We start from the raw sequence: 25,013 nt of genomic DNA, 5'->3' as shown, positions 1-25,013 counted from the left end.
GATCCAAGCAAGTAGTACAGCGCACCAAACCAATCGGGGTCTATTGCACCCAAGTCACATCAACCTTTACATAAGATAAGTAAACTTATACTTAGAAACCAAGTGAAAGTTCCATATTCTTCTCCAAGGACATATCCGGTAAGACGCTCCTACAAAGTATGAAGCCCAATCAAACTACCAAATCAAGCCTAGTCCGACCAGCGGTAGCCGATCTCTGCCTCAGGCCACAAGGCCTTCAATGAACGGCAACCTCTCACCGCCCAGACACCTACCCTGTGCTTGCCCCAGGCACCCAAGCCGACCGCCCCACCGTCAGCAGCAGGACGCAGCCACTAATCCCAAGACAGTCTAGCCTGCCGTCCAAAAAAATTCCCGCCGCAAAGATTCGAGAAGCCAAAGTCCGACAGATCTCCTTCACTTTCACCACAACTCCGTGATCTTTTTCTCCCTTCTTATCCCTTAAAAGATCCGGAGTCTACAACCGGAAATACACAGAAACTGTCACAATGCCGAAGAGAAGCAAATTGCTCCAAGCTCTGGACGAGCACCGCGGCCGGGACTACGATGCCGAGAAGCAGAAGAAGCTCGTGAGGGCGGCGAACAAGAAGAAGGCGGCCAAGGGGGAGGTGACTGAGGAGAAGAAGGAGGAGGACAACGCAAAGAAGTCGAAGGTTGAGGAGGGAGACGAGAAGGAGGAGGAGGAAGAATCTGCCGAAGACCAAGAATCCGAGAACGAATCCGCCGCCGAAGAGGAAGAAGAGGAGGAAGACGAAGAAGCCGAAGAATCCGACATCCCGCTGAGCGACCTCGAGGACGACGAGCGTGAAGACGTGGTGCCGCACCAGCGGCTGACCATTAACAACTCGGCGGCCATCACGGCCTCGCTGAAGCGCATCTCCTTCATCTCGGCGCAGACCCCCTTCTCGGAGCACAACTCGCTGGTGTCGAAGGAGGAGATGGAGGTGCCGGACGCCAACGACGACCTCACCCGCGAGCTCGCCTTCTACAAGGTCTGCCAGGCGGCGGCGACGCAGGCGCGCGCCCTGCTTAAGAAGGAGGGCATCCCCTTCACCCGCCCCGGCGACTACTTCGCTGAGATGGTCAAGACGGACGAGCACATGGACAAGATCAAGAAGAAGCTGTACGACGAGGCCGCCGCCAAGAAGGCCGCCGCCGAGGCCCGCAAGCAGCGCGACCTGAAGAAGTTCGGCAAGCAGGTCCAGGTCGCCAAGCTGCAGCAGCGCGCCAAGGAGAAGCGCGAGACCTTGGAGAAGATCAATGATCTGAAGAAGAGTATGCCCCCCCCTCCCCCCCCAACTTTTCTTTTACCCTGCTGCTTCGTATGGGGAATCGGGTCGATTCGGACACCCCGCTAACCTTCTGCCTCCCACAGAGCGCAAGGCTGATACCTCCGGTGAGGCCGACAACGCCAACGAGATGTTCGACATCGCCATCGACGATGCCCAGCCCAACAACCGGAAACGTGCCTTTGGCAGCGACGGCGCCACCAACGCCAAGCGTCAGAAGAAGAACGAGAAGTACGGCTTCGGCGGGAAGAAGCGCCACTCCAAGAGCGGTGATGCCGTCTCGAGTGGTGATATGCGCGACTTCTCCGTCCGGAAGATGAAGGGCGGTTCGAGGGGAGGTGGTGGTGGTGGTGGCGGCGGCGGCGCCAAGAGACCCGGTAAGAGCAGGAGAGCTGCTGCCAAGGGTCGTGCTTGATATTCTTTTTCTTCATCGTTTCTGTTTCCTACATTTTCATCATTTTCTAGCTTGCTCGGATACCGGATGAGGGTCGTTTGGGTTTCTATTTTACAAAAAGCAATTGTCTCGATTTTTACTCTCCCCCCCATCACACCCCATTAGACACCGTGACTGTGCTTGGTCAGGGTTATGAAACTTGTGTATATTGAACTAATCCATGGTCATGGTTGGACGGCATGTGGTAAATCGCTATTGCGGTTGTGTACTATGTAGTTGGAAGGGCTAAAAGTGGTATCTCATTGTGGTGTCATATCATCATACTATGGAAGCGACCCATTGCATCTCCGATAATGTGGTGTGAGCCTGCTGCTTGGTCTTGTGCTCAGACACACCGGTAAAGGTGGCTTCTCAGTCACATTGTTTACCTGCTCTGGGACTTGGGGACAATTAATACGAGGAACCGGTATGTCTAGCCTTTCATGGTTAGGCGGCCTGCCATGATGGTAATTGACCAGACTACCGCAGCATTCAATTCTGTGTTGGAAAGAGCAGCCATCATCATCGTCACTTCATGTGGGTATCTTGGTGTATCGTTCTATGCTTGCCGGTCACGCTCCTACTGCGTCGGAAGCGCCGTTCACCGCGCCTTCCGCATCCGCAAGGCCGATGTCCTCCCCCCCTGCCATCTCCCGGATACGTTTGAGAAGATTATCCACAGGGAGGCCGATGTTGAGTCGCTGTTCCGCAAAAACTAGATCGAGTTTTGCTTTGGTATCATCCGCGTGAGCCAGCGAGTGATCCTCGATCAGCTGCTTGCCGCGTTTCGTGCTGCACTTGTACACGACCTTGCTGCAGCCTCGGACTTGGCACGTCCATGTATCTGATTGTACATCCTCGCCGTTTGTGCCATTCGCTGCGGGCTCTTCGTGAGGATGTGCGTCGATATCGGCAGCGGAGACGGACGTGTTGCGGCTCTGGAAAACATCCTGCAGCGAGGTCTTCTGTATAGAAGGTGCTGTGGACTCCGAGTCGGACAAGATTGACCGCGTCCTGCGTTTGGCGCGGGTTGATAGCGGATCGCGGACAAGCTCGTGCCCTCGCACCTTGCTGGGCGTTTCGAACTCGTCCATAGCGTCTGCATTGGTGTCGGATTCCTCGTCCGTGTCGGCTGCTGCACTGCGCGTGCGCTTGCCCGTTCGTTTCGTGGCCACTGCACTCTTAGGCCGCAGAACGGACTTGAGTACTCGACGTTTGCGCAATCGGGGAAGGTCTTCTTGGTCGCTGTCTTCAGGGGAGGATGCCTCGCTTTCTAACATGCGCGGACGAAGCGGGGTCATCGCCTCCTGCGAAGATCCACCATGCTGCTTTGAGGCCGCCTTCAGCTCGCGATAGATGACCTTTCTGGACCAGTCAAATGAAGATGTTTTCGCCTCATCCATCAGTTCCAGGATGACTTCGGCGCTTGCCGCAATCCGACTGTGCGCATATTCGTCGTCGTCAATCTCGAATCGATCGACCAGCGTAGATGCGACAAGGTCGAGATTCAGCTGGCGCTTAGCCAAGTAACCCTCTTCCTTGAGATCGAGGATCATTTGGTAAATCGAATTCGCGTCGGCGTTCGTCAACGCTGACGAGTCTGCTACGCGGCCTTTTTCATCGTCCGTCTTCTCGGGAGTACTCTCTTCTTCCTCCTCTGATTCGACCTCGTCCACGCCTTCAATCTGCGCCTTGATCTGTTCATAATCCTCCTATTGCCGCAGATTAGCACCCATACTCGAATAGGAGAAGAAAATCCGAGACATACTGGAAATCTTTCGCTCAGGTGGGCGAGAATATGCGTTGTCGACCACTGCACATTCTCCTCCCCTTTCAACATCCGTGACAGCAAGAAGTTATGATGCTTGTAGAACACCTCGGCGGAATCATCTGCATCTTCGCAGATCCCATGCGTGTGGCTGACATACTGTTTAGGCAAAAGGCAGAGAGCCGAGACATTAGCCTTGAATCATCCAATCGCCATGCATCCTGAGCATGCGCGCGCCAGCCATGTCTTATCCTTGTGCCAGGTCTTGTTTCTCTGTTTTAACCCTCGTCCAACTTTTCTGTCCTTGGAGGTATATAGGGCAGAGGGAAATACACTCACCTCCTCAAATAGATACTCCACACTGGGACCCTCGAACTTCCTCCTACCCCTCTTGCGCTTGTGTCGATCCGCTAGAAAATATAACAGATCGATCGCCTCCACTACCTCATTGAACATCGGTTTGTAGCCCTTCGCCGGAGAGATGGAGAACCACCCCGCCCGCCCCGCAACCCAAAACCCGACTTCTCCGTCATTATGTTGGCCATAGGCGTAGTGCGTGACATTCTCTAGGACAATGCGTTTGGTAAGATATTCCGGATCGAGCACTATCATTCACAGGATGATGTCAGCATCATCCAATTCGCAGTAGCGCAACATTCAATCCTGTCAATGGGGAAAGATATGAGGGGGGACAAACCCAGAGACTCCTGTTCTTCCTCCACTTCATCCAAACACCCCGTTACTTGGACAGGATTGTCCGGCGAGGCTGTGAGGAGATTGGCATAGCGGGATTTTCCCGGAAACAAAACGCGGACCTCGGACAGGCTGAATTCCTCCCACTCGTTCTCGTCCGTCAGAGCCGGGTCGCGAGCGGTGAGGACGTTATCTTCGCGCGAGGTCATGTCTCTGGTGGTGGGGGGAGCATATTGTTATCTGCGGTGCTGATGCAATGGGGATTGAGGTGAGAGAGTTTGGGTAAACCGGAAAGCGACCTGAACGTTGATGGCTTGGATAGTTCGAGGGGTTCTGTGTAAACGAAAGATATTATGAGGAAAGACTAGGTGGAGAGGAGAACGAAAGGAATTTATAATTGGGGAAAAGACTGGCAAGAGGAACAGACAGGAACGAGGGGAGCTGAGAGGAGAAGCTTAGAGTGTACCAAGAGAGAGAGAGAGGGAGCGAGATCCGAGAAATTACGTATCATTACACATTAAACTGCGGGGATGAGAGGGTGAATTCCTGGTAATTACGGGCGCATGACAGTCGAACTACTACTACCAATAAGTTACTACTCACTTACTCACTTCAATGCTCCGGGATGGGCGGTCATTTCCGACAACAGCAACATGGCGGCGGGCTACATGTGGTTCTGCCGTTGCGGACCGCCGGACGGACCGCCTAGACTAGACCGGCAGAATTGCGAGGCAGCGAGCCGAAATTTAGAATCCTTCTCCGGATGGTCTCTCCGGCCTAGCATTTAATTCATCGATTGTGTCAATTCCACGAGCTACAATTACGGACTTTTGATTTGAAGTGCTTGAATCGCGCTTTCACATTTCACTTCCTCTGAACCTGCGAAACTCTTCCATACTCACCCCTCTCGCGGCCGATGGGCCTCCCCCGCAGCTTCAAGCTCTTCCGCACCACCATGAGCGGAGAAAAGATCTACGAAGGCGTATTCGGTATGCATGAGCCCTGGCCCTTACCCTCAACTCCACTGTCATTCTTTCTCTATCTTCTGTACCCTCTTACTCAATATCCAACTCAACTAATAAACTCAATCCAAAAACGCAGCCGTTCACAAACCCCAAGGCGTGACCTCCGCGGACGTGATCCGCACGCTCCAGAAACACTTCAACCCGTCGGCGCTCTTCCAGCCGTGGCTGGCGCACGAGCGCGCGCGGCGCGACCGGGAGAACCAATTCCAGCGGCGGCGGCGGCGCACGCAGCGCCTGGACCTGAAGATCGGGCACGGGGGCACGCTGGACCCGCTGGCGACGGGGGTGCTGGTGGCGGGCGTCGGCAAGGGCACCAAGTACCTCAACAACTTCCTGGGGTGCACCAAGACCTACGAGACGGTGGTGCTGTTCGGCGCCGAGACCGACACCTACGACGTCCTGGGCAAGGTGGTGCGGCGCGCCCCCTACGAGCACGTCACCCGCGACGCCGTCGAGCGCGCCCTCGACCAGTTCCGCGGCAAGATCATGCAGCGGCCCCCCATCTTCAGTGCGTTGCGGGTGCAGGGGAAGCGGCTGTATGAGTATGCGCGGGAGGGGGTCGAGCCGCCCGTCGAGATCAAGGCGAGGCCCGTCGAGGTGCTGGATTTGAGGGTCGTCGAGTGGTTCGAGCCCGGGACGCATGGGTACAAGTGGCCTGAGGTGGAGGCCGTGGGGGAGGAGAGGGAGGTTGCCGAGCGCTTGCTGAGGAAGGAGGATGCTTTGTCCGTTGGGGAGGGTGGGGAGGCTGCTGAGGAGGGGAAGGTGGAGGCGGAGGGGTCGGGGAAGCGGAAGGCTGAGGCTGAGGCCTCGCCTCCTGCCGAGACTCCCAGAGTTGAGGAGGGAAGTGGCCCCGCGGCTGGCGCGGAAGAGTCCGAGGAGGCCCCCGCTGCCAAGAAGGTCAAGGTGTCTGAGGACGGTGACAGCGTTCCTGCACAGTCTGAGGAGACCGCCGCGGCGGAGTCGTCAAGCGTCCCGGAAGCAACCGAGAAGAAGGAGGAAGCACCCGCTCGGCCCCAACCCGCCGCTGTGAAGATCACCATGACCGTCTCGTCCGGCTTCTATGTTCGCTCCTTAGCGCACGACCTGGGCAAGGCCGTCGGCAGCTGCGGACTGATGAGCTCCCTGGTCCGCTCTCGTCAAGCCGACTTCGTGCTCGAGCCCGAGAAGGTGCTCGAGTACAAGGACCTCGAGGCCGGCGAGGAGGTCTGGGGCCCTAAGGTGCAGCAGTTCCTGCAAGAATGGGAGGACAAGAGAGCCGCTGAAAATGAGGCCGAGGGAAAGAACTAATTCATTCTATCTGTAATTGATCTGGGTTTGGCGTTTTAATGAAAAGGGTGGATGGTTTGCTTCATTTCTAAACCTCAGTTGAGTTGTAGATAATACATTCCGCGGAAAGCAGGACTAAACGTCCATAGACGAGAGGACCATAGTACTAGGACAGCCACCTGGTGTCCGGAGACCTCCGACATGGGCAACCAGAAACATACAATTCCATATTCAATGATCTACTGACCAGGCTGACTTGAGCCTGGTTGTTCGAAAAAAGCGAAGCGCGCCCAACGGGAGATGAAGCCCAGTCACATCAATGCTGACGGAGGGTTCACGCGAATTCGACAATGTCAAATAGGCCCACAGCAAGTGACTGGGATGTGCTGAAATCACAAGAACCCAAGAAGTGAAGCACAAAGCTTGAAGATTGAAGAAATTAAAAACAGATACCGAACAGCTGGTAAACAAAATGGTCCATTTTAGAGGGGTATACCGCTGAAAACACCGGGTAACAAGATATAGAAAGACGGCGGAGAGTATGCATGGTTAAGCGATGAACGAGGATGCAAATGTTCTCTAGAGTAATGCAAGGGACTATTGAGCCAGCGTTTGACCGTAGTTGCGGTGAGCATCAACCAATGCTGCTTCCAAGTTAGCGAACGAAGTCAATATCAGCGAGAGATGACGACTTACTCTGAAGAACGAAAGATTGACCATTCCTTGATTCGCAAGCACATTGAAGCGTGCTTCCGTCGTTGAAGTCTAGGAGGATACTGTTCGGAAGTTCCTGTCGATCTTCATCCGGAAGACAAGGCGTGCGAAACTCGGTCAAATGGTATCGCTTAACCAGGTTACGATTGCTCGAGTCAAGGTTTCCAGGTGTCAGCACCAGATATCCCTTGTCATCGATACGGATGAAGCGACGTTTCCATAGCAGAGTATCGGGAAACTGGACGTTGACCTCGCCAATGTCGATTGCTTGGGCGGCTTCACGAGCAACTTCCGGCTTGTCTTTCGGCGCAGTCTCTTCCTCGTTGACCATTGGACTTAGAGCAGCCATGACGGTCTTGCGGGAATTAGAAGTTATCGACGACATACGACGGAGGAGCCGGGAAGTGCGGGACGTCTTCTTCTCGTCAGGAGAGGAGGGTACATCAGGCGAGGGAGTGTCGTCGATGGCTTCTTCATTCTTGGGGGTTGAGGAATGAGACGACCTGCTCTCAGATCGCGAGATAGACGCAGCGGAGGGTTGCTGTTCCAATGCCTCAGAAGCCGCGGACACGCTCGGCTCCTCAGCTGGCGTGACCACCGGCTCAGCTATATGAGTTGGTGGAATAGGGAAATCGGGAATAGTCTTGTGCTCGATAGTCAGGGGACTAGCAAGGAGGTTGAGCGAGCTTGACTCAGGGGAATCGGCGGTTGGTTCGATTCCGGTGGAAGGACGCTCACGAACTATGCGAGCGGTCACAGAGACCGAACTCGCGCTACGCGTGAGACCAGGACCAGCCTGAGATACAGGACGCCGTAGGCTGGTTGTGCGAGAGAAGGATTCGGGGTAGAAGGAAACAGGTCTCGAGATCGTCGAGGCCTCGGAATAGCCCTTACGCAGGGACTCGAAGGAAGGAGCGGCCAGGGTCTGGCCAGCGGTAGGGGTGGTTTCGCGGGTATTGGAGAACTTCTCCAACGCCTTGATGCGCTTGGAGATGCCGGACGAGACATTGATCTTTTTGGCCACTAGGACGGGGCTGTTGCTGTCTCCCGCATCGGCGTACGAGGACGACACCGACCGACCCATGGCTAATGCCTGCATTTCGGGGGGTTGATGTCCAATAGCGCTTGGATTTGAGACGGCACGGGAGTTCCTCCACGCGTCGGGCGAGGTGTTGCCGTTGCTTGTGTTCGAGTATCCGGGGGAGAGGGGTGAGATGCCGACCGAGATCGGCTTGGCCTCTTCAACGGTGGCACTTTTTAATTCTTCCATGAAAGAATCGTCAGAGAGAAGGTTCTCGTCATCAGAGTAGTCTGGAGTAGGTACTTGAATGGGTTCAAGGTAAGGTTTGCGTTTCTCCTTTCGAGTAGTGCTATGCTGTCGCTCCACATTCGAGGATTCAGGGGTCAGGTCATGCTGCGGCTCGGGAGAATGAGGCACGGTGATCGACGGCGAATCGGGGGAGGGAGTTGGGCGCGAAATGAAAGAAGGAGAGCTGGGCCGAGGACTTGATTCGGATTGAAGAGCCTGGATAATTGATTCCGAAGTCGAATTGACCTCTTGTTCGCCAGGAACAAGAGGATTGTTGCTGTTGTTATCCGTTTGGGGTGGCGAGGGGCCAACAATTTCTTCCTTCGGAGCTTTTCCAGAATCGTTCTCTGGTGGGACGTGGAATACGGCGCTAGGCGTGCAGGGGCCACCCGTAGTCTCCCCGTCGTCGGACGCAGCCAAGGCCCCTTCTAAAGCGTGTGTTTCAGATTCCGACAGGGTGGATGTCGGCTGGGAGGTTTTAGTAGTTGCTGCAATCTGGCGGCTGTTTTTGTCGGTCGATGCTGGAGGATTAGGGGTCGCCGTATCAGCCTCCTGCAGGCACAACCCGGAATTCGTCTGACCGGGAACTGTAGGGCTCCCTTCCTCCTTTTGTAATTCCCCAGGAGTCATGGTTCCCTCCGTTTCAGATAGGGGCTTGTTGCCGGGTTCCGAAACTGGTACTGGCTCGTCCTGAAGTTTGACTTCTTCAGGGAGCTGGGAGCTGGTATTCTCCTTATTCTCGGTCGGATCCGATTTCACTGCCCCCTTTTTGTCAGCAGCTTCGTTCTTCTTCTCTTCTCTTGCCTTCTTCGCCAATTGCGTTTTCCGCATTTGAAGTGCCTTCATCAACCGTTCTCTCTCTTGTGATGCCCCCGATGATAACGCACTCAGAGACTTGGCACCCGGAGACAGTTTGGGTCGAGATATAGGTGTCGACAATGGAGGCACCAGCAAAGGCGGTACAGTAGGCACTTTGATAGATGCGGGTGTGCTGCTGCCCCCCTGAGACCAAGGACGCGAAGGACTCGGGTTGGCCTTTCGCAAGGACGATGACCGAACCCCCGCGGGCAACGAGGCTACCGGTCGCTTGTCAGCAGACCGCGACAGGGTGCCTGCAGTGCGAGGCCGTCCACTCCCGTCCAATGACGGCCGCGGGCCAAGCTTGGCTTTGGGTACGTATCCAGCTGCACGATCAATCTCCTTTATGGATGGCCGGGTCGATTGTGAGGACCTGCGAGGCTCGGAAGCAGCCTGAGTAGCGTCCTCCTGAAAGTTTCTAAGGGAAGGTGCACGTTCCGAAGCGGCTACTGAAGAGGACCGATCTCTACCTGGAACGCTTTCCAGGGTTGTCACACTCGACTCAGGACCAGTGGGCGAATGTTGTACACTGGACGCCACGGATGGGGGAACTACCGTGGCTTCGGAGATCTGACTGTAGGCTCTTTGTCGCATCTCGCTCATCGGTGGTATTGCTGGGGCTGGGTCCTTGTCTACGGGCTGCTCTTCCGCATCCTCCGCGATTTCCATCAGTTTGCGACGGCGGAGGGAGCTGCACGAGGAGGTAATTGAGCCGGAAGCCGTATGTAGCAAGCATGCGGATGACAGGGCGCTTTCAGTGAGTTCCGATGGCTGTTTCACCGAGAAGACCGTATCATGCGGCGAGAACTTGTCTAATATGGACTGGAATTGTACCGTCGTTCGAGCTGAAGGGGTGACGATTGCGTCAGCGTGAGGGGAAATCAAGGCCGAAGGACTGACGAAAGTCGCGCACCTTGAAGTAGCCGAGACATGCCATCGGGCAAGTAGCTGAGCACGACCTTTCGCCGGCGGTATTGGAGAAAGCCATAGAGCGGTGACGTCTCTTCATAACCTTCGATTGCATTGCGCACATCAGGGACCCCACCTGTCCCTCGCTCAAGGAGAGCTACCTCATCCCTTGATACATACCGAAGCAGAAACCTAAATGACAACAGTCATGCGCATGAGTCGTTGTGTGCGATTGGGACGAATGTGGAGACCCTTGCGACCGGAGAAACAGCGGGCGCAGGGGATGCAAGAAGAGTAGTTGGTGTGAGAGGGGAAGGGGAAGCGACTCACCATCCGCCGGCCTCGGTCAAAGCGGTTTGATAGGCTTCGATGACGGTGGGATGATCGAGCCCATTGAGCGACATGACGGGAGCCGCATTGGAGACCAACGACTTGCTTGGTCCGGAAGTGATCACAGCGTAGTGTATTTGTAGAGAGTTCAGAGGCGGAAGAGAGAAAGAAGGTGTGAAGTGGGTGTGTGGAGGCGGATGAAGGAGAGGGGGGAAGAGAGGGGAAGAACAACGATGACAAGCTCAAAATGCGACCGACGGGTGACTTGGAAAGTGAACGTTCTAGATAGATAGGGAAGAACCTTGAAGGCTGGGGGATCCGACGATTAGAGAACGGGTCTGTCTCCTCCAGGTAGGGCAGCGGGGACACTAGGCTGGAAAAGGGAGAAATTAGTCTTCAAAAAGGACTCTCCATCCATTACTAGATAATATCTTGAGCAGAGGAGAATGACAAAATCCCAGCAGAAGTGGTGGTGGTCAAGTTATGGTCTCCAGTGCTCAGGAGTTCAGGGGCTGATCTTGCGAGTGAGTAACTACTCCGTACTTGCAGTATTTAGTGGGTGGCCCTCTCCACTTTTGGGGTTCGCCGATAGGGATTAGTCGTTCTCGACAGGGAACGCGCAGCTGGTCCCCGCCACGTTCCTGGACCGTGGGCAATCCCTCAACAAACGATGTCCGGTTGTTTAGTTAGTTGATTAGCAAAGTGACTGCTATGCAGGTGCAGGGATTTGAAGAGACTTGAAGAGACTTGAAGTCGAAGCAGTGACTGCAACAATGACAGTTCTGTTCAATTGAGAATAGCTCCAGAGTCAATGATCAATAATGGTGGAATAATTGTCTTTTGTTCCTTCCCCTCAAGCACCAAACCTTCTTACTAAACTTTAGTGGTGGAAAATGGAGTCCTTCCGGGCGAATCGGGATACTTCATGAAATGGATCCCTACCAATCTATTTGATTTATTACATACCTACAACATCATGCCATGGTTCCTGCAGTGCTTCTGAATGTGTATGATGGCTTGATCCATCCACAAACAGGGGCAGCTATCATGCCTGTCCATAATACATTCAGTCGAGATCTCAATCCTCGTTTGTGTTTCTCGGCGGCATCTTGAACTTCCTGGGATACGATCCTCAAGGTATCCGTGCATGCAGCTGTATAGTCCGTATATCTTGATTTCGGAGTTTCTCCTGCATGAAATGCATAGCTGCAGCAACAGCTCCACTCATCCCTTCGATGCGACACCTGCCTAAGTCTCTGCGACCCTGCCCAGAGCAAAGTCCGACCACCCGATGGAGCGACGGGGCTACTCCACTTGTTGAAGAATTCCGATAGCAGCACAGTACTCAGCAACCCTCATGTTTCGAGGTTGCTGGGGAGATGCCCCAGGATTCCAGGCAAGATTCTAGACCAGACTTGGAATCTGGGGCAAAAGTACGAAGCGTTGTTGTTTTGACTTAACTTGCACTGCACACAAGGCGAGTCAAGGGATAGAGAATTGTTATACTTGGCAGCAAGAAAAACGCCCATACTTACATCTTTCCAGGGATCGACCCGTTGCGAAAGAGTGGCTCAGCGGGATTATCTGATAAACCGTACCTTGCAGCTATTTTGTTTGGGCGATTGCATTGCTGTACTACCTCACTCTCCGGCTCCCTGTCACCATCCGAAGTCATGAACCTGCCGATCAGCCGCATTCCCTCCATGCCCCTTGGTTGGTTTTCCTGCTGATGGACGCATCAATTTTAGCAGATTGGGCCGTCATTGATACTTGTACTTATGCGACCATGTTGCTTTTTTGAGTATTGTCGACCCCTCTCAGCTCGGCTGGGCCCGCTCGGGGACTGCCGATGCGGAGACCAGCCGAAAGCCAGGCGAGAGTACAGCGCATCGCATTTTGGTTGGATCGTCTTTTTCACGAAAAAATCGATTCTCAGATTAAAGCATTTTACTCTACATTTGAATTTTGGTTGTCCCTTCCCGGCATGCCTCTGTTGCAGAGCGTTTGTCAACATAAGAAGCAGAGATGCCGTGGTGGAGGAAATACGTCGAAAGGCCGACAGATGGGATATCATTTCAGTATTAGGGGCACGATCCAGGTGACTCGACTGACATCGGTGATTTTCAACTTGGGATAAGGCTAATTAGACTTCCAGGCGATGTGTGACCTCGCTGAAGATCGGGATTAACGGCTAGAGCAAGACTTTATGCTATAGATCTTGATTGATTATATACTCTCACTTCAGAGCGTCTATCGCAAACCAAAATAATGAAGAGTCCAGTCTGGACAGATCATAATCACAATCCACTGAGTTTCAATCGATTTGTATTTCCTCCGTGGAGGTCTCTATCCTCTAATGACATGCACGGGTAAGTAGATGTTATCAACTGCCGTGCACATCTTAGGCTTCCATCACAGTCCGTCTCACTACTAATCGGAGTTGGTGTACAAACCAGGCCTTGATGTAACAAATAGCTTCTCGCGTGAAACTGCTGTGCCTTAATACGTTATACAACCCGGATTCTGTAATACAACGCACTGCCTTGAAGCGAAGCTTTACATAGAACATGCCTGGAACGTGGTTCAGGCTCAGGCTTCACTTCTTAAAGCAGGCTGGTGCCGTATCAGAAAGCTATACTTGGGTCCAATTTACTCTCCTGCAAGACTTTACACTAGTTCTGTAATCGGCCGAGAAACTGACGATGCGCGCATTGCTATATATAGGAGCCTTGGGAGTGCTCCCACCGCTATGTACTGGCCATCCGCATCAAAGGCCAGTCCGGAGCCTTGTGAATCTCGACCACTTCCGCTTGACACCAAGAGCCACGTACGTGGACTCCTCCACTATCTATAACCTCGCGCTGCAGTATCCCTCACTCGGGCAAGAAGACTATGTTGAAACAGCTACAAGGCTTGTTCGAAGTATCTCGCCAGAGGCAAGTTTTCGAATCATCGACAACCATTATATCGGAGACAACGGAGTCGGGCATGTGTACTTCCGTCAGACCCTGCACGGAATCGACATTGAGAACGCTGATTGCAACGTGAACGTAAGACAATCTATCTCCTTAGTTGAGAGAATGTACTCATGCTTTCAGATTGGCAAAAACGGGGAGATCTTTTCCTATGGCAGCTCCTTCTTTGCGGGCAACTTCCCACCGGGCGGTTCGATAGCACAGTCAACTCTCTCAGACCCGATTCTTGCCCTCCAACGAGTAGTGGGCATTTTGCATCTTCCTTTTACACTCGACACGGTCAGAACAGAACCAGTCACACAGAACAACACCTACATTCTCCAGGGAACCGCAGGCGCAGTCTCAGATCCAACCGCCAACCTCGTGTACCTCGTCACCCCAAACAACACGCTCACCTTGACCTGGCGAGTTGAGACAGACGTTCACGATCACTGGCTCATCACATACATTGACGCAGCAACCAGCACCACAATCTACGGGGTAATCGACTACGTCTCCGAGGCATCCTACCAAGTCTAGTGAGCAGTGATGCCCGCCATCCTCTCTGGCCAGAACTAACCCTTCCAATCCAGCCCATGGGGCACCAACGACCCCACGGACGGCACGCGCATCATCGTCACCAACTCATGGGACCTCGCCTCCTCCCCGTACACCTGGCACAGCGACGGGCTCGCCAACTACACCAGCACGCGAGGCAACAACGCCATTGCGCAGTGGAACCCCAGCGGCGGGCGGCCCTACCGCAACAACTACCGGCCGTCATCCCCGACCCTGGAATTCCACTACCCCTACGCGCCGAACCAGACCTACCCGGCGGCCTACCTCAACGCCTCGATCACGCAGCTCTTCTACACCGTCAACGCCTACCACGACCTGCTGTACCAGCTCGGCTTCACCGAAGCCGCGGGCAACTTCGAGTTCAACAACGGCGGCCGCGGCGGCCGGTCCCACGACTACGTGATCCTCAACGCGCAGGACGGCTCCAACACCGACAACGCCAACTTCGCCGCGCCGCCCGACGGCATCCCCGGCCGCATGAGCATGTTCCTGTGGGTTGAGCCCGGGTCCGCGACGGATGTCATCCGCGACGGGAGCTTCGACTCCGGGATCGTGATCCACGAGTATACCCATGGCTGTACGTATCCAACCACCTCTCTTCCACCCCTTACCACCACCCCCCTTTCACCACCAGCTTGAAACCGCTAGCTGACCGCCAGGGAAAAAAATAGTATCAACCCGGTTGACCGGCGGGCCCCACAACGCCGGCTGCCTCAGCACCCTCGAATCCGCCGGCATGGGCGAAGGTTGGGGCGACTTCATGGCCACCGCCATCCGCGTGAAGCCGGCGGACTCGCGCAACACCTCGTACGCCGTGGGCGCCTGGGCCCAGGCCACCAAGTCCGGGGTGCGCGCGTACCCGTACTCGACCTCCTTGCGCGAAAATCCGCTGCTGTATACGCATGTCAATGAGTTCGAGGGCGTGCATGCCATCGGGACGGTGTGGGCTAGTATGCTGTATGAGGTGATGTGGAATCTGATGGATCGGTATGGGGTGGGTAGCAGTGTGAGTGGGGGGTTGGGGATCAGTGGTGCTGGTGGTAGTTATCTGCATCGTGGTTTTGGTAAAGGGGTGAGGGAGATGGATGGGAGGTATTTGAGCTTGAAGTTGGTGGTGGACGGGATGGCTTTGTGAGTTATCCCCATGTTCGTTCTCCTTCTTTGGGGGTAGAGCTGACTGAGTATAGACAACCGTGTAATCCGACCTTTGTGCAAGCGCGGGATGCGATCCTGGACGCAGATGTGGCGCTTACTGGGGGCAAGAATCGGTGTGAGATTTGGAGGGGGTTTGCGAAGAGAGGGTTGGGGTCTGGGGCGAGGTATCGTCGGTTCAGGAGGGTGGGGAGTACGACTATTCCTCCGGGGGTGTGTCAGGATTGAAAGAGGTGAACTAGTATAAGTTGAGATACATCATCTTATAAGTGGAGTCTTTAATCGAATTATATCGCGCTATAGCCGACTTCTTTGTAGTGTGTAGTTCATAGTTGCAACCAGATAAATGGCGATCAAACCACGGCGAAAAACGCCCGACTCTGCATCACCCTCGCCACCAAAAGCAGCAGACTCCCCACCAGAAGACTCACGCCCGAATAAATGGACAACGATAAGTATCCGTATCTCTGCGCAAGCTCCCCACTAATCGGAATCCCGGCCATAGCACTGTGCATCAGTTCGAGTTAGCCATCGTAACCGACACACCCTGTTAATGGGAACAGAAATTCTTACGAAAGAGACGCAGCAGCCATCACAACCCCGACTGCAAGACCAACACCCTTCGGCGTCGCCAGCTGCAGCGCACACGCCTGCTGAAGCGACAGAATAGCCTAAGATTTACGTTTCGATTAGTCGCTTGTGTCCCAGCGTTCAAGTCAGAAATGCCTACCCCGGAGGAAAACCCATAAGCAGCCGAGAAGATCACCAGACCAGCCACGGATGTAACCTTCGTCCAACACAAGGCGATTATGCCGGAAGTAAGCGTAGCCACGAAGCAGCAGTTAAAGCGCCCGTATCGGTCCGCCAGGATCCCTGGCAGGATCCGGCCGAACAGGGAGGCGCCGTTGATGATGGAGATGGTGTAGAAGGCGAGGTCGGCGGAGAAGCCCTCCGTGACGGCGTAGGAGGTGGTGTAGAAGAATGGGGAGAACATGCCGAAGTAGATCATGAAGAAGGCGAGGCAGGTTAGGTGCATGGTGGGGTTCTTGAGGATTGAGGGGGTTTCGTGTGAGGAGGGCTTTTGGGAGTGCCGCTCTTGAGGGATGATGGGGCTGCTTGATTTTTCAGTGTCGAGGGGTGTTGGGGATTGTGTTTGAGGAGTGGTGGTGGTTGATAGGGGAGGATGGGCCGGGGGTCGGCAGCAGAGACAGGAGACGGTCAGAAGAGGGATCATGATGAATGCGACGATGCGCATGGTCCATCCGAAGCCAATCCGCGGGTTTTGGAGGAGATTGTTGACTGCAATGGGCCAGATGACGCCGCCGAGGGAGGAGCCGGAGATGACGATCCCCACTGCGGCACCCCGATTGACCTTGATGTGCTGGCCCACAAGGGCTATCATGGGGCAAGTGAGGAGTGATTGGGAGATCCCGAGAAGAATTCCCTGGGCGAGGATGAACTGGTATAGCTCCTTGCAGAGAGAGGTCATCATGAGTGAAAAGACGGTTCCGAAGGATCCTACGCAAAGGAGGATCTGCTCGCTAGTTAGCCGGGTTTGGGGCGGGTGGTCTGGCTGTAGAAAGACGAACCCTTGGCCCAATTGTGTCAAGTAATGGGCCCGACACGAGTGATACAGAGAAGATAAAAAACACAGCCAGTGCTCCGATCCAGGCGATGGTGGACTGGGACTCATCCGCCAACTGAGCTTTCGAGTAGTACTCCTCGAACAGGCCAAATGAATTCACAAAGCCGACTGTGCAGAAGACACCAATGAAAGATCCTAGAAGCATGAGACATGCTCGTGGTCTGAGTCTGTCAGCTTGCTCAAAGCTTTTGATTGAATGTCAGGAGAGACTCACGTGTATTCGCTCTGGGGCTTCGAAGGTTGATCGGAGCTACCCATCGTGGAAGGTCGATCGACTTCTGCTGATTGTGGTGGATGTCTTGGATATGAGCTCGAGTAGAGTCATCGCTATGGTAGGCATTTTGAATGCTTTTATAACATGATGAGAGCAGTAGTGATAAATGTGAACTTTCTCCGTCCGGAGTGTCCGAGACATGTGGATTGTGATTGTTTGCTGGCACGGCTGTCTGTAGCACAAGTACTAACTATAAATGAATGGCTGTTCCTCAGCAAAGGTGCTGGATGGTCCGCTCCGGCGCCCGGACTCTCCGCGGACTCTCCGAGCGGGCCACCAAATAGACAGCCTCCCAACTTCCTGTTGCCAATTACACTTCCGCTGTTAGCCATTTACTCATCGAGATGCTTCAGCCCCCGATGATTGGTGATCAACAGATTTGGTAGCTTGTCATACTCACAATCCCAGGATTTGTGATCCCCTTGTCGGTGACACAATCTAATTCGGGCCAGGAGATAATCTCAATATGAAGCGAAAGGCCGCACCAGAACCTCCCGATCCTCAACCGAAGCGAACGCCTCGCCAGGATCCTGTCTCCTGTGAATCATGTAGGACAAAGAAAATCAAATGTGATCGACAGCAACCATGTGCAAGTTGTTCTGTTCGCAGATTGACCTGCAAATATGAACGACCTGGGGCTACCGCAAGAGACAGCAGACTCCGAGATACCCCGACATCAAGCCATGATGGCCCTGTGCTCGCTCAGAGTCCGCAAGATAAGCGGACTCTCTCGTCTACTAAGACTCTAGCCTCGAAGAACAATAGGGAGCTGATACAAACAGCCGACTGGCTGGAAAATATTCACATGGCCGCGAGGATTCCAACAGCCACTCCAGATTGGCTGCGCGATGGGCTGCGTGAGCCTCAAAGAACTGGAAACCCAATCCCAACTCCGGAAGCTCGTCCCTCCATATCCTCGCTCGCATACTTGTACAAGGACCGGTCTGCTTCCAAAGAAAACCCAGCGACGGTTGACTTGAGAGCGTACCTCCCTGATAGAGACCAGGCAATGTCACTGTTTCAATACTACATCGACTACGTCGGGCCCTTATACCATATTATCATCCCAAGTCGCGTCAAATCCCAGGTGGATGACATCTATCGCTCGGTTGATGTTGGATCACCGATAATTCTCGATCATCTGGCTTTACTCTTCAGCATAATGGCAAGCTCTCTTTACCTGCAACTGTCCCTGGAGAGTTCTGCCGATGCAGAGGCCTGCAGTCGCGAGTTCTCGTACCTGACTGGTGCGGCCCTGATCCAGAGTAATTATACCGTATCTCCCACGATAGAAGGGCTGCAAGCGACCATGGTTGTCATGCACAATCTCTACGTTTGGAACATACAGCCAACAGTCAGCGGACTTTTCGCGCTGGGGTCTATTGTTAGCCAGGCTAAAATTCTGATGCTCCATTGCATCGATTCGCCGCGAGTTCGAGAGGAACGAGAAGCGACTGGGTTTGACTGCTTAGAAGTAGAACTCAAAAGACGGCTCTGGTGGGACTTGGTATCTTATGACTGGTAAGCTTCACTGGATCTGTGACTAAAATACCTGCATCGCTGAAAGTTTCGATCAAGGATCCTTGGTAACTTGACTGGTCCCCAAGAATGGACATACTCGATACAAAAGAATCATATGAACGTTCAAGAACCATCGAATATCGACGACGAGCTTATCGAGAAGGAAGGTGCTGTAACGTCACTGCCCAGCTGCGTACCTACAGACATGTCCTATGCGCTCCAGCGCCTTAAGTTGGCAATCCTGTGTCGTGAAATTATTGACGCGACATCACACGATCACCTTCATGGTCTAGAGCTAGACTACAGCAAGATACTTGAGCTGGATCGCAAATTCCATCAGCTGATCTCAGAGATCCCGGAATTCTTCCGCCTCGATCCGGGCTCCCAGCGCCGATTTGAGCCAATCTATAAAGAGCGACCGGCCATTGCATGGCAGAGGTATGTCCTACAGCAAGGCTTCTTCTCTCGGCTGTGCCGCTTGCATCGGCATCACTTCATCCGTGGCGCGCGTGAGCCCACATTTGCGTGGTCTCATCTCATCGGCCTCCAATCCGCTCGAAAAGTAATCGAAATCAGGAAGATTTTAGACGAGGGCGACCTCGGCTATAATCCGCCCGTCTCAGTGGTTTGGTCTGTCACTCACCATGTGTTCATGGCTACTGTGATTCTCTTGATGGATGCTTGCTTCAACTGGGATGATATCCTGGCGGAAAGAAGGAAGGAGGAAGTGCTCGACGCCTGCCGCATGCTAAGCAAGGCACACGAGTCATCTTCACTGGTACGCGAAGGCATAGATGCGATGATGAGCGTACTACGGAGACATTGGAAGAGCAGCACTCAATCATTCGCCGCACCACACGAGGTCAATCCATCGAATGCGCCGCTTGGACCTCGACTGGTCAAAGAACCAGTGCGCATCAATCCAGCCATGACGGGTGTTTACAATACACCATCCACGGCGATCGACATGCATGATGTTACAATAGATACCACAGCCACAGACTTGCCTCCTGATGGACAATTTGAAGAAATTTGGTCAGAAATGCTGGAAAGCGGCAACATTCTAACACTAGAGTCTGCGGATTGGACGGAGTTACTTGATGAGTTGACGGATACCAGCCTGCCTGGCAATCGCCCTTTGGCGTTTAGTTGATGATGGTTGGAGGTGAACGAAAGGGACTTGTTACTGTTAGGTGTTTGGACGGCTCTGATTCGATGACCCCGTTTTCGAGTCCGTTGTCGCATGAGACATTTCGAAGTCTTGCACGGAAATTACAATTCATAGAGGGCATGATTCATGGTCTGTACACTTGAAACCAGCACTAAATCCAAGCTGTTGTACCAACTATCGAAGTGGCTAATTATCACCCGCTAGTCTTCAACCGTCACATTGACCTTACTAGTGTCTGACCGGGGCAATCCATCAGCTTCGAGCTCCTCAGTTGATGCGGTGAACTCACAGAAAGCCACATGATCCTTGATATTCATGGCAGCGTCGTATGGCTTGGCATAATACCACGCTGCATTAGGATATGTTTTTTCTGAATGATGCACGATGTCAGTCATACTTTCTGGAAAGCAGAAGCAGGCTCCAATGACAGACCTCCTACTACAACGGAATAGTACGAAGCATGTCCTTTCCATGGACAGAACGTAGACAGATCAGTCGGGACAAACAGAGATTCATCCTTGATTGCTGAGGGAGGAAACTGATGGATGTGAGCTTAGCCAAACAAATGGACCAGGACTGAGAGCCTACGTAAATGTTGCCTTCGACCGTTTCCCACGATGCGGTCTCAGCAAGGATGGTGTCGGCAACGATAGCCCTTGCGACAGGCATGATGGGTTGGGTTGGTTCTCTTGTCGGAATATGTTTCGAATGCAGAAGAGGAAGGAAGAAAGGTTGGAAAGATGACGAAGTTGACATTGTTCAACTACTATGATTACAAATTGGAGGCACGTGAGTGCGGGGAAATCGGCATACAATAATATCATCGATAAGGGTCTATCCGTTTGGACATCCCAGGCTACTTACTCCGTACATGCAAATTACTCTTCAGTGTAGGGTTCCACCCAATGTCTGCCCATCTCCTTCATATCTCTCAGATCTTCGAAGTCCCAATTGTTGACGTCATAGCCATCAATCTCGTAAGGCCAGCCGACATGATCAAAATCCACAGCAGGGGCATTCCAAGGCCAGTGGTGATTCCAGGCCGAATCTAGGCGGGTGTCACCGAGCGTCAGCCCTGGATCTGCGACAGCCTGCTCCAATGTCTCCACCAGCCGATCTCCATACGACGAGCAGGCCCGTGGTGTTGGTTTATCCACGAGGTGCAACCGGTCATAGGTTCGTTGAACGCATTGCTTGCCCTGGTGGACCAGTCGCAGGAGTTTCGAAGGGGACATTTCAGTGCACAGCGGATACCGCGCGAGGTGCAGGATCTTCCGCCACATTCGGGTGCGCTGGTCGCCGTTGGGATCGGCCAGGTTACAGAAGCCTCGGACGCGTTGGATCTCGTCCCGCAGCGCCACGCGCATTTCGCGCAACATGTTGCTTCTGGCCACGTTGATCTTCTCGTAGATCGGAAGCGGCAGCACGGCGTCGGGAGGCGGGACCATGTGCGGATGTTGCATGATCAGCGTACCCGTGGCTTCTTTGAAGCCGTCGCGCACGTTGAAGACCCACATGATGTACAGCATCCAGTCGATGACCTGCGCATCGGACGGCTCCGGGTCGCCGGGCCACATGTTCTCCACCCAGGTGGTGACAACCGGCATCACGGGCCTAAACAGATGGAACTTGTCAACCACCTGGGCAATATCCTTGAGCAAGGCCATTTCGATACCGCCGCTCGGCATATTGGCCCACCTACCGTGGACAGCCTGCATGACCGTGTAGAACGCTGCAGGATTGACGTCGTCGTAAGTAAGGGTCAAATGGCCGGTCTCTCTGAACCGGATGCCTTCCTCGAAGTTGGGCTCGAACAGAGCATAGAAGTATGGGGAGGCTTCCGCGAGGTGTCGCGAGCTGCACAGTATTTTATACTGCCATCTGCCATTATGGATGACCACAGTCACGTCGCTCTTATAGCAGAGCGTGTCTACAATCCCGTCGAACGGGCTTAGGAGGTCGGATCCGCATTCGGGCCAGTTACCCTCATCATTGGATGGTTCTGAACCAGTGTCAGCCTCCGAATCGGAGTCGGAAGAGAGTATATCGTCTTCATCCGAGGAGTCCACGTCCTCTGGTGGGAGCAAAGATCCCGGCCATTGGAGGACAAATGGGGTGTTGGGAGGGGTCGGCATTCTGCAGACTCACCTTTCTTGCAACTAGGCTTCGGATTGGGTGTCAGCTTGATGAGAAGAATCAATCTTTTGCATCCACTGACTGACTGAGGGGTTGATGTCAGATCACCTCATCGATGAGGAGGTGGTTGTCTTATATATAAGCGCCATGTCATTTCGCAATGAGAACTCCGTCGTATGTACTGGAGATGCTCAAGAAATTGTATGATGGATATCCATGTTGTGGGATCTTGGTTGTGGTTCATTGTATGAAACTGAAGTGTTAAGAAAAGCCCCCTTCAAAAATAGCGGCGATGCTCCAATTGCATGTATACCAGAAGATCTCCGCCATGGCTCATTGTTGAAAATCGAGGAAGAAAGCCAACCTGTGATTTCCTGAAGGAAGTTCTCATTATGAGAGGCACAAGTTATGAGAAAGCCCAAAATTAGTATTGACTAGCAGTGTAGAAGTATATGATTGAAATCAGGAGGCAATCAGACTGACGTGCTCTTGTTGACCGCAGTATACGCCTAGCTTTGAATCAGGATCATACCAGCTATCAATTAGCCTACCTTTTCCGGCTTCGCTGACGATAGGAGAAATGCGGGGGCGGGGCACTTGTCAACGACAGGGCGCGCAGCACTTAATCACCTCCTAGCGCTTGCTGCGACAATTCTTCTGGGAGGCCCTATTGGCGCATAACCTGGTATAAGGTGAGCTCTCTATGAATCGCGTATTGAAGGATATTCCAGGCAACTTGTATGGCTCAAGACACTAAACTCAGGTGGGGATAGCGCATGGCTCGGAACGTCGGAATGGCGGAATGGCGGAATGGCCGCGCGCGCGCCCTGCCGCTGACGAGAGACACAAATTCCCCACAGGCTTATCGATAAAAAAGCTGTTCTTTCTTCTTCGCTACACTGGATCTTTTCTTGTCTCATCGCCATTGTACATTGTCTGGGCCTTTTCGTTGGTTGTTGGAGGCTGTCTGTCGCTTTCTTGCTTTTTGATCCTACCTGAATTGAGTTACACTCCCTCCTTCCTCCGGTACTCTTCGAGAGGCGTCTTCCGCAGCGCCGAGTCCTTCCCCGCACATGGATCGCGAACAGTTCAGAACAGCAGCTCATGCTGCGGTTGATGAGAGTCAGTCTTCCGGATTGATGGAATACTGGTTTGGTGCTAATCCCAGCAGTCATCAACTACTTCGAAGGCCTCCCCTCCCAGCGTGTCCTCCCCACCGTCGAACCCGGTTACCTCCGCCCCCTGATCCCCGAGAACCCGCCGGAGCAGCCGGAAGAATGGTCGCAGATCCAGGCGGACATCGAGGAGAAAATCAAGCCGGGGCTCACGCACTGGCAGTCGCCCAACTTCATGGCCTTCTTCCCCGCGGGGGTCACCTACCCCAGCATCCTGGGGGAGATGTACTCGGCGGCGTTCACCGCGCCGGCGTTCAACTGGCTCTGCTCGCCGGCCTGCACGGAGCTGGAGACGATCGTGATGGACTGGCTGGCCAAGGCCCTAGCGCTGCCGGAGTGTTTTCTCAGTACCTCCGAGAACCGCGGCGGCGGCGTCATCCAGGTGACCGCCAGCGACACGGTGGCGACGATGATGATCGCGGCGCGCGAGCGGCGCGTGACGGAGCAGGTTGTCGCGGAGGGGCTCAAGCCGGATACCGTGGAATATGAGGACCGCATGATGGAGCTGCGGCCCCGGCTGGTCGCCCTGGCCAGCAACCAGGCGCACAGCAGCACCGCCAAGGGCTCCCTGCTGGCCGGCACCCGCTTCCGCAGCGTTACGGCTCGGCTGGAGGATAACCTGGAGATGACGGCGGCGGGACTGCGCGAGGTGCTCGAGCAGTGCGACAAGGACGGGCTGACGCCTTACTTCATCACTCTCGGGTTCGGAACGACCAACACGTGCGCCGTGGATCGGTTCGCGGAGATCAAGGCGGTGCTGCGCGAGAAGCCCCACTGGCAGCGGATCTGGGTGCATATCGATGCGGCGTATGCGGGCGCCGCCCTGGTGGCGGACGAGTGGCAGTACATCGCCAAGGACTTTGCGGAGGGCGTGGACAGTTTCAACCTGAACATGCACAAATGGTTGCTGGTCAACTTCGATGCAAGGTATGTTGTCTCAAGAACTGTTCGGTTAGTGCTATGCTGACACCCGGTGTGATAGCTGCCTGTTCGTTCGCAACCGGTACGACCTCACCAACGCCCTGGACATCACCCCGGCCTACCTCCGCAACGAGTACTCCGACTCCGGCAAGGTGACCGACTACCGCAACTGGTCCATGTCCCTGGGCCGGCGCTTCCGGGCGCTGAAGATCTGGTTCGTGATGCGCAGCTACGGCCTCACCGGGATGAAGGATTACATCCGCAAGACCATCGGGATCGGCGAGGTGTTCGCCGACTTGATCCGCAGCCGTCCGGACATGTTCGAGCTGATCACCGAGCCCGCGTTCGCGCTCACCGTGTTCCGCATCAAGAGCCCCAAGGCCGCGGTGACGGAGGGCGCGTCCGTGCTGCAGCCGGACGAGGCGTCCAACGCGCTGACCAAGGAGGTCTACGAGCTGATCAACTCCCGCGGCGAGATCTTCATCACGTCGACGGTCATCGCGGGGGTGTATGTCATCCGTGTCGTCAGCGCCAACCCGGCCGCGGAGGAGAAGTATATCCGTCGGGCGTTTGAGATCCTGGTGCAGACCACGGAGGAGGTGCTCCAGCGGGAGTAATTGAATTAGACCATGTATTCTAGTATAGATATCTTAGTGCTTGATGGATACTTAGCAATAAATCACGATCGCGACGCCCTCGAGTTCAACATCAATCATTCCCACGCTCATCTTCTAACCATATTCTAGCCTCACGCACCCACTCCCTCGCTACGGAGAATGCCCCCGCATTTTATCTAACATGTGTCGTGACCCTCCCTCGAGAAATCAAGACCCTCCGCCACCCCCTCCACAACCACCCCCTCCACTATGCCCT

At 54.1% G+C, this 25,013-nt stretch overlaps 10 protein-coding genes across 10 annotated transcripts; 5 read left to right on the top strand and 5 right to left on the bottom strand.

Moving 5' to 3' along the window:
* Positions 1 to 404: 404 nt before the first annotated feature.
* On the top strand, positions 405 to 1,940 carry BO66DRAFT_471804 (EBP2 family rRNA-processing protein). Its single transcript, XM_025652902.1, has 2 exons — positions 405 to 1,293; positions 1,394 to 1,940. The coding sequence occupies exons 1-2, from the start codon at positions 507 to 509 to the stop codon at positions 1,720 to 1,722; spliced, it is 1,116 nt and encodes a 371-aa protein (XP_025503393.1). The 5' UTR covers positions 405 to 506; the 3' UTR covers positions 1,723 to 1,940.
* Positions 1,941 to 1,942: 2 nt separating this feature from the next.
* BO66DRAFT_375122 (uncharacterized protein) lies at positions 1,943 to 4,628 on the bottom strand. Its single transcript, XM_025645632.1, has 4 exons — positions 4,206 to 4,628; positions 3,848 to 4,113; positions 3,509 to 3,667; positions 1,943 to 3,452 (listed from the first exon to the last, which is right to left on the bottom strand). The coding sequence occupies exons 1-4, from the start codon at positions 4,408 to 4,410 to the stop codon at positions 2,313 to 2,315; spliced, it is 1,770 nt and encodes a 589-aa protein (XP_025503392.1). The 5' UTR covers positions 4,411 to 4,628; the 3' UTR covers positions 1,943 to 2,312.
* A 356-nt stretch (positions 4,629 to 4,984) lies between these two features.
* On the top strand, positions 4,985 to 6,702 carry BO66DRAFT_471802 (pseudouridine synthase PUS4). Its single transcript, XM_025652901.1, has 2 exons — positions 4,985 to 5,190; positions 5,303 to 6,702. Exons 1-2 carry the CDS (start codon positions 5,118 to 5,120, stop codon positions 6,511 to 6,513), a joined length of 1,284 nt encoding a protein of 427 aa, XP_025503391.1. The 5' UTR covers positions 4,985 to 5,117; the 3' UTR covers positions 6,514 to 6,702.
* A 387-nt stretch (positions 6,703 to 7,089) lies between these two features.
* Positions 7,090 to 10,686, bottom strand: BO66DRAFT_438988 (putative GPI-anchored cell surface glycoprotein; the record flags this gene model as incomplete). The annotated part of the gene is made up of 4 exons (XM_025651124.1): positions 7,090 to 7,136; positions 7,189 to 10,218; positions 10,287 to 10,474; positions 10,613 to 10,686. The coding sequence occupies 4 exons, from the start codon at positions 10,684 to 10,686 to the stop codon at positions 7,090 to 7,092; spliced, it is 3,339 nt and encodes a 1,112-aa protein (XP_025503390.1).
* Positions 10,687 to 13,277: 2,591 nt separating this feature from the next.
* BO66DRAFT_452536 (extracellular metalloproteinase) lies at positions 13,278 to 15,525 on the top strand (the record flags this gene model as incomplete). The annotated part of the gene is made up of 6 exons (XM_025651949.1): positions 13,278 to 13,662; positions 13,711 to 14,105; positions 14,160 to 14,722; positions 14,817 to 15,173; positions 15,216 to 15,276; positions 15,333 to 15,525. The coding sequence occupies exons 1-6, from the start codon at positions 13,315 to 13,317 to the stop codon at positions 15,523 to 15,525; spliced, it is 1,917 nt and encodes a 638-aa protein (XP_025503389.1). The 5' UTR covers positions 13,278 to 13,314.
* A 99-nt stretch (positions 15,526 to 15,624) lies between these two features.
* BO66DRAFT_420771 (putative MFS monocarboxylate transporter) lies at positions 15,625 to 17,200 on the bottom strand (the record flags this gene model as incomplete). The annotated part of the gene is made up of 5 exons (XM_025649903.1): positions 15,625 to 15,804; positions 15,871 to 15,968; positions 16,028 to 16,831; positions 16,887 to 17,103; positions 17,157 to 17,200. 5 exons carry the CDS (start codon positions 17,198 to 17,200, stop codon positions 15,651 to 15,653), a joined length of 1,317 nt encoding a protein of 438 aa, XP_025503388.1. The 3' UTR covers positions 15,625 to 15,650.
* Positions 17,201 to 17,461: 261 nt separating this feature from the next.
* Positions 17,462 to 20,065, top strand: BO66DRAFT_97847 (Zn(II)2Cys6 transcription factor). The gene is made up of 2 exons (XM_025653745.1): positions 17,462 to 18,737; positions 18,795 to 20,065. The coding sequence occupies exons 1-2, from the start codon at positions 17,683 to 17,685 to the stop codon at positions 19,888 to 19,890; spliced, it is 2,151 nt and encodes a 716-aa protein (XP_025503387.1). The 5' UTR covers positions 17,462 to 17,682; the 3' UTR covers positions 19,891 to 20,065.
* On the bottom strand, positions 19,829 to 20,594 carry BO66DRAFT_375106 (DUF427 domain-containing protein). Its single transcript, XM_025645631.1, has 4 exons — positions 20,497 to 20,594; positions 20,341 to 20,446; positions 20,198 to 20,278; positions 19,829 to 20,143 (listed from the first exon to the last, which is right to left on the bottom strand). Exons 1-4 carry the CDS (start codon positions 20,575 to 20,577, stop codon positions 20,109 to 20,111), a joined length of 303 nt encoding a protein of 100 aa, XP_025503386.1. The 5' UTR covers positions 20,578 to 20,594; the 3' UTR covers positions 19,829 to 20,108.
* A 134-nt stretch (positions 20,595 to 20,728) lies between these two features.
* BO66DRAFT_97736 (BTB/POZ domain-containing protein) lies at positions 20,729 to 22,152 on the bottom strand. The gene has a single exon (XM_025653744.1). It carries the CDS (start codon positions 22,041 to 22,043, stop codon positions 20,787 to 20,789), a length of 1,257 nt encoding a protein of 418 aa, XP_025503385.1. The 5' UTR covers positions 22,044 to 22,152; the 3' UTR covers positions 20,729 to 20,786.
* Positions 22,153 to 22,949: 797 nt separating this feature from the next.
* Positions 22,950 to 24,833, top strand: BO66DRAFT_471796 (putative aromatic-L-amino-acid decarboxylase). Its single transcript, XM_025652900.1, has 3 exons — positions 22,950 to 23,166; positions 23,216 to 24,146; positions 24,202 to 24,833. The coding sequence occupies exons 1-3, from the start codon at positions 23,118 to 23,120 to the stop codon at positions 24,755 to 24,757; spliced, it is 1,536 nt and encodes a 511-aa protein (XP_025503384.1). The 5' UTR covers positions 22,950 to 23,117; the 3' UTR covers positions 24,758 to 24,833.
* Positions 24,834 to 25,013: the final 180 nt, after the last annotated feature.

Source organism: Aspergillus aculeatinus, assembly GCF_003184765.1.
Source record: "Aspergillus aculeatinus CBS 121060 unplaced genomic scaffold BO66scaffold_27, whole genome shotgun sequence".
Taxonomy (NCBI): domain Eukaryota; kingdom Fungi; phylum Ascomycota; class Eurotiomycetes; order Eurotiales; family Aspergillaceae; genus Aspergillus; species Aspergillus aculeatinus.
Note: the sequence above shows the minus strand (reverse complement) of the source record. Positions and strands in the feature narration are given on the sequence as shown.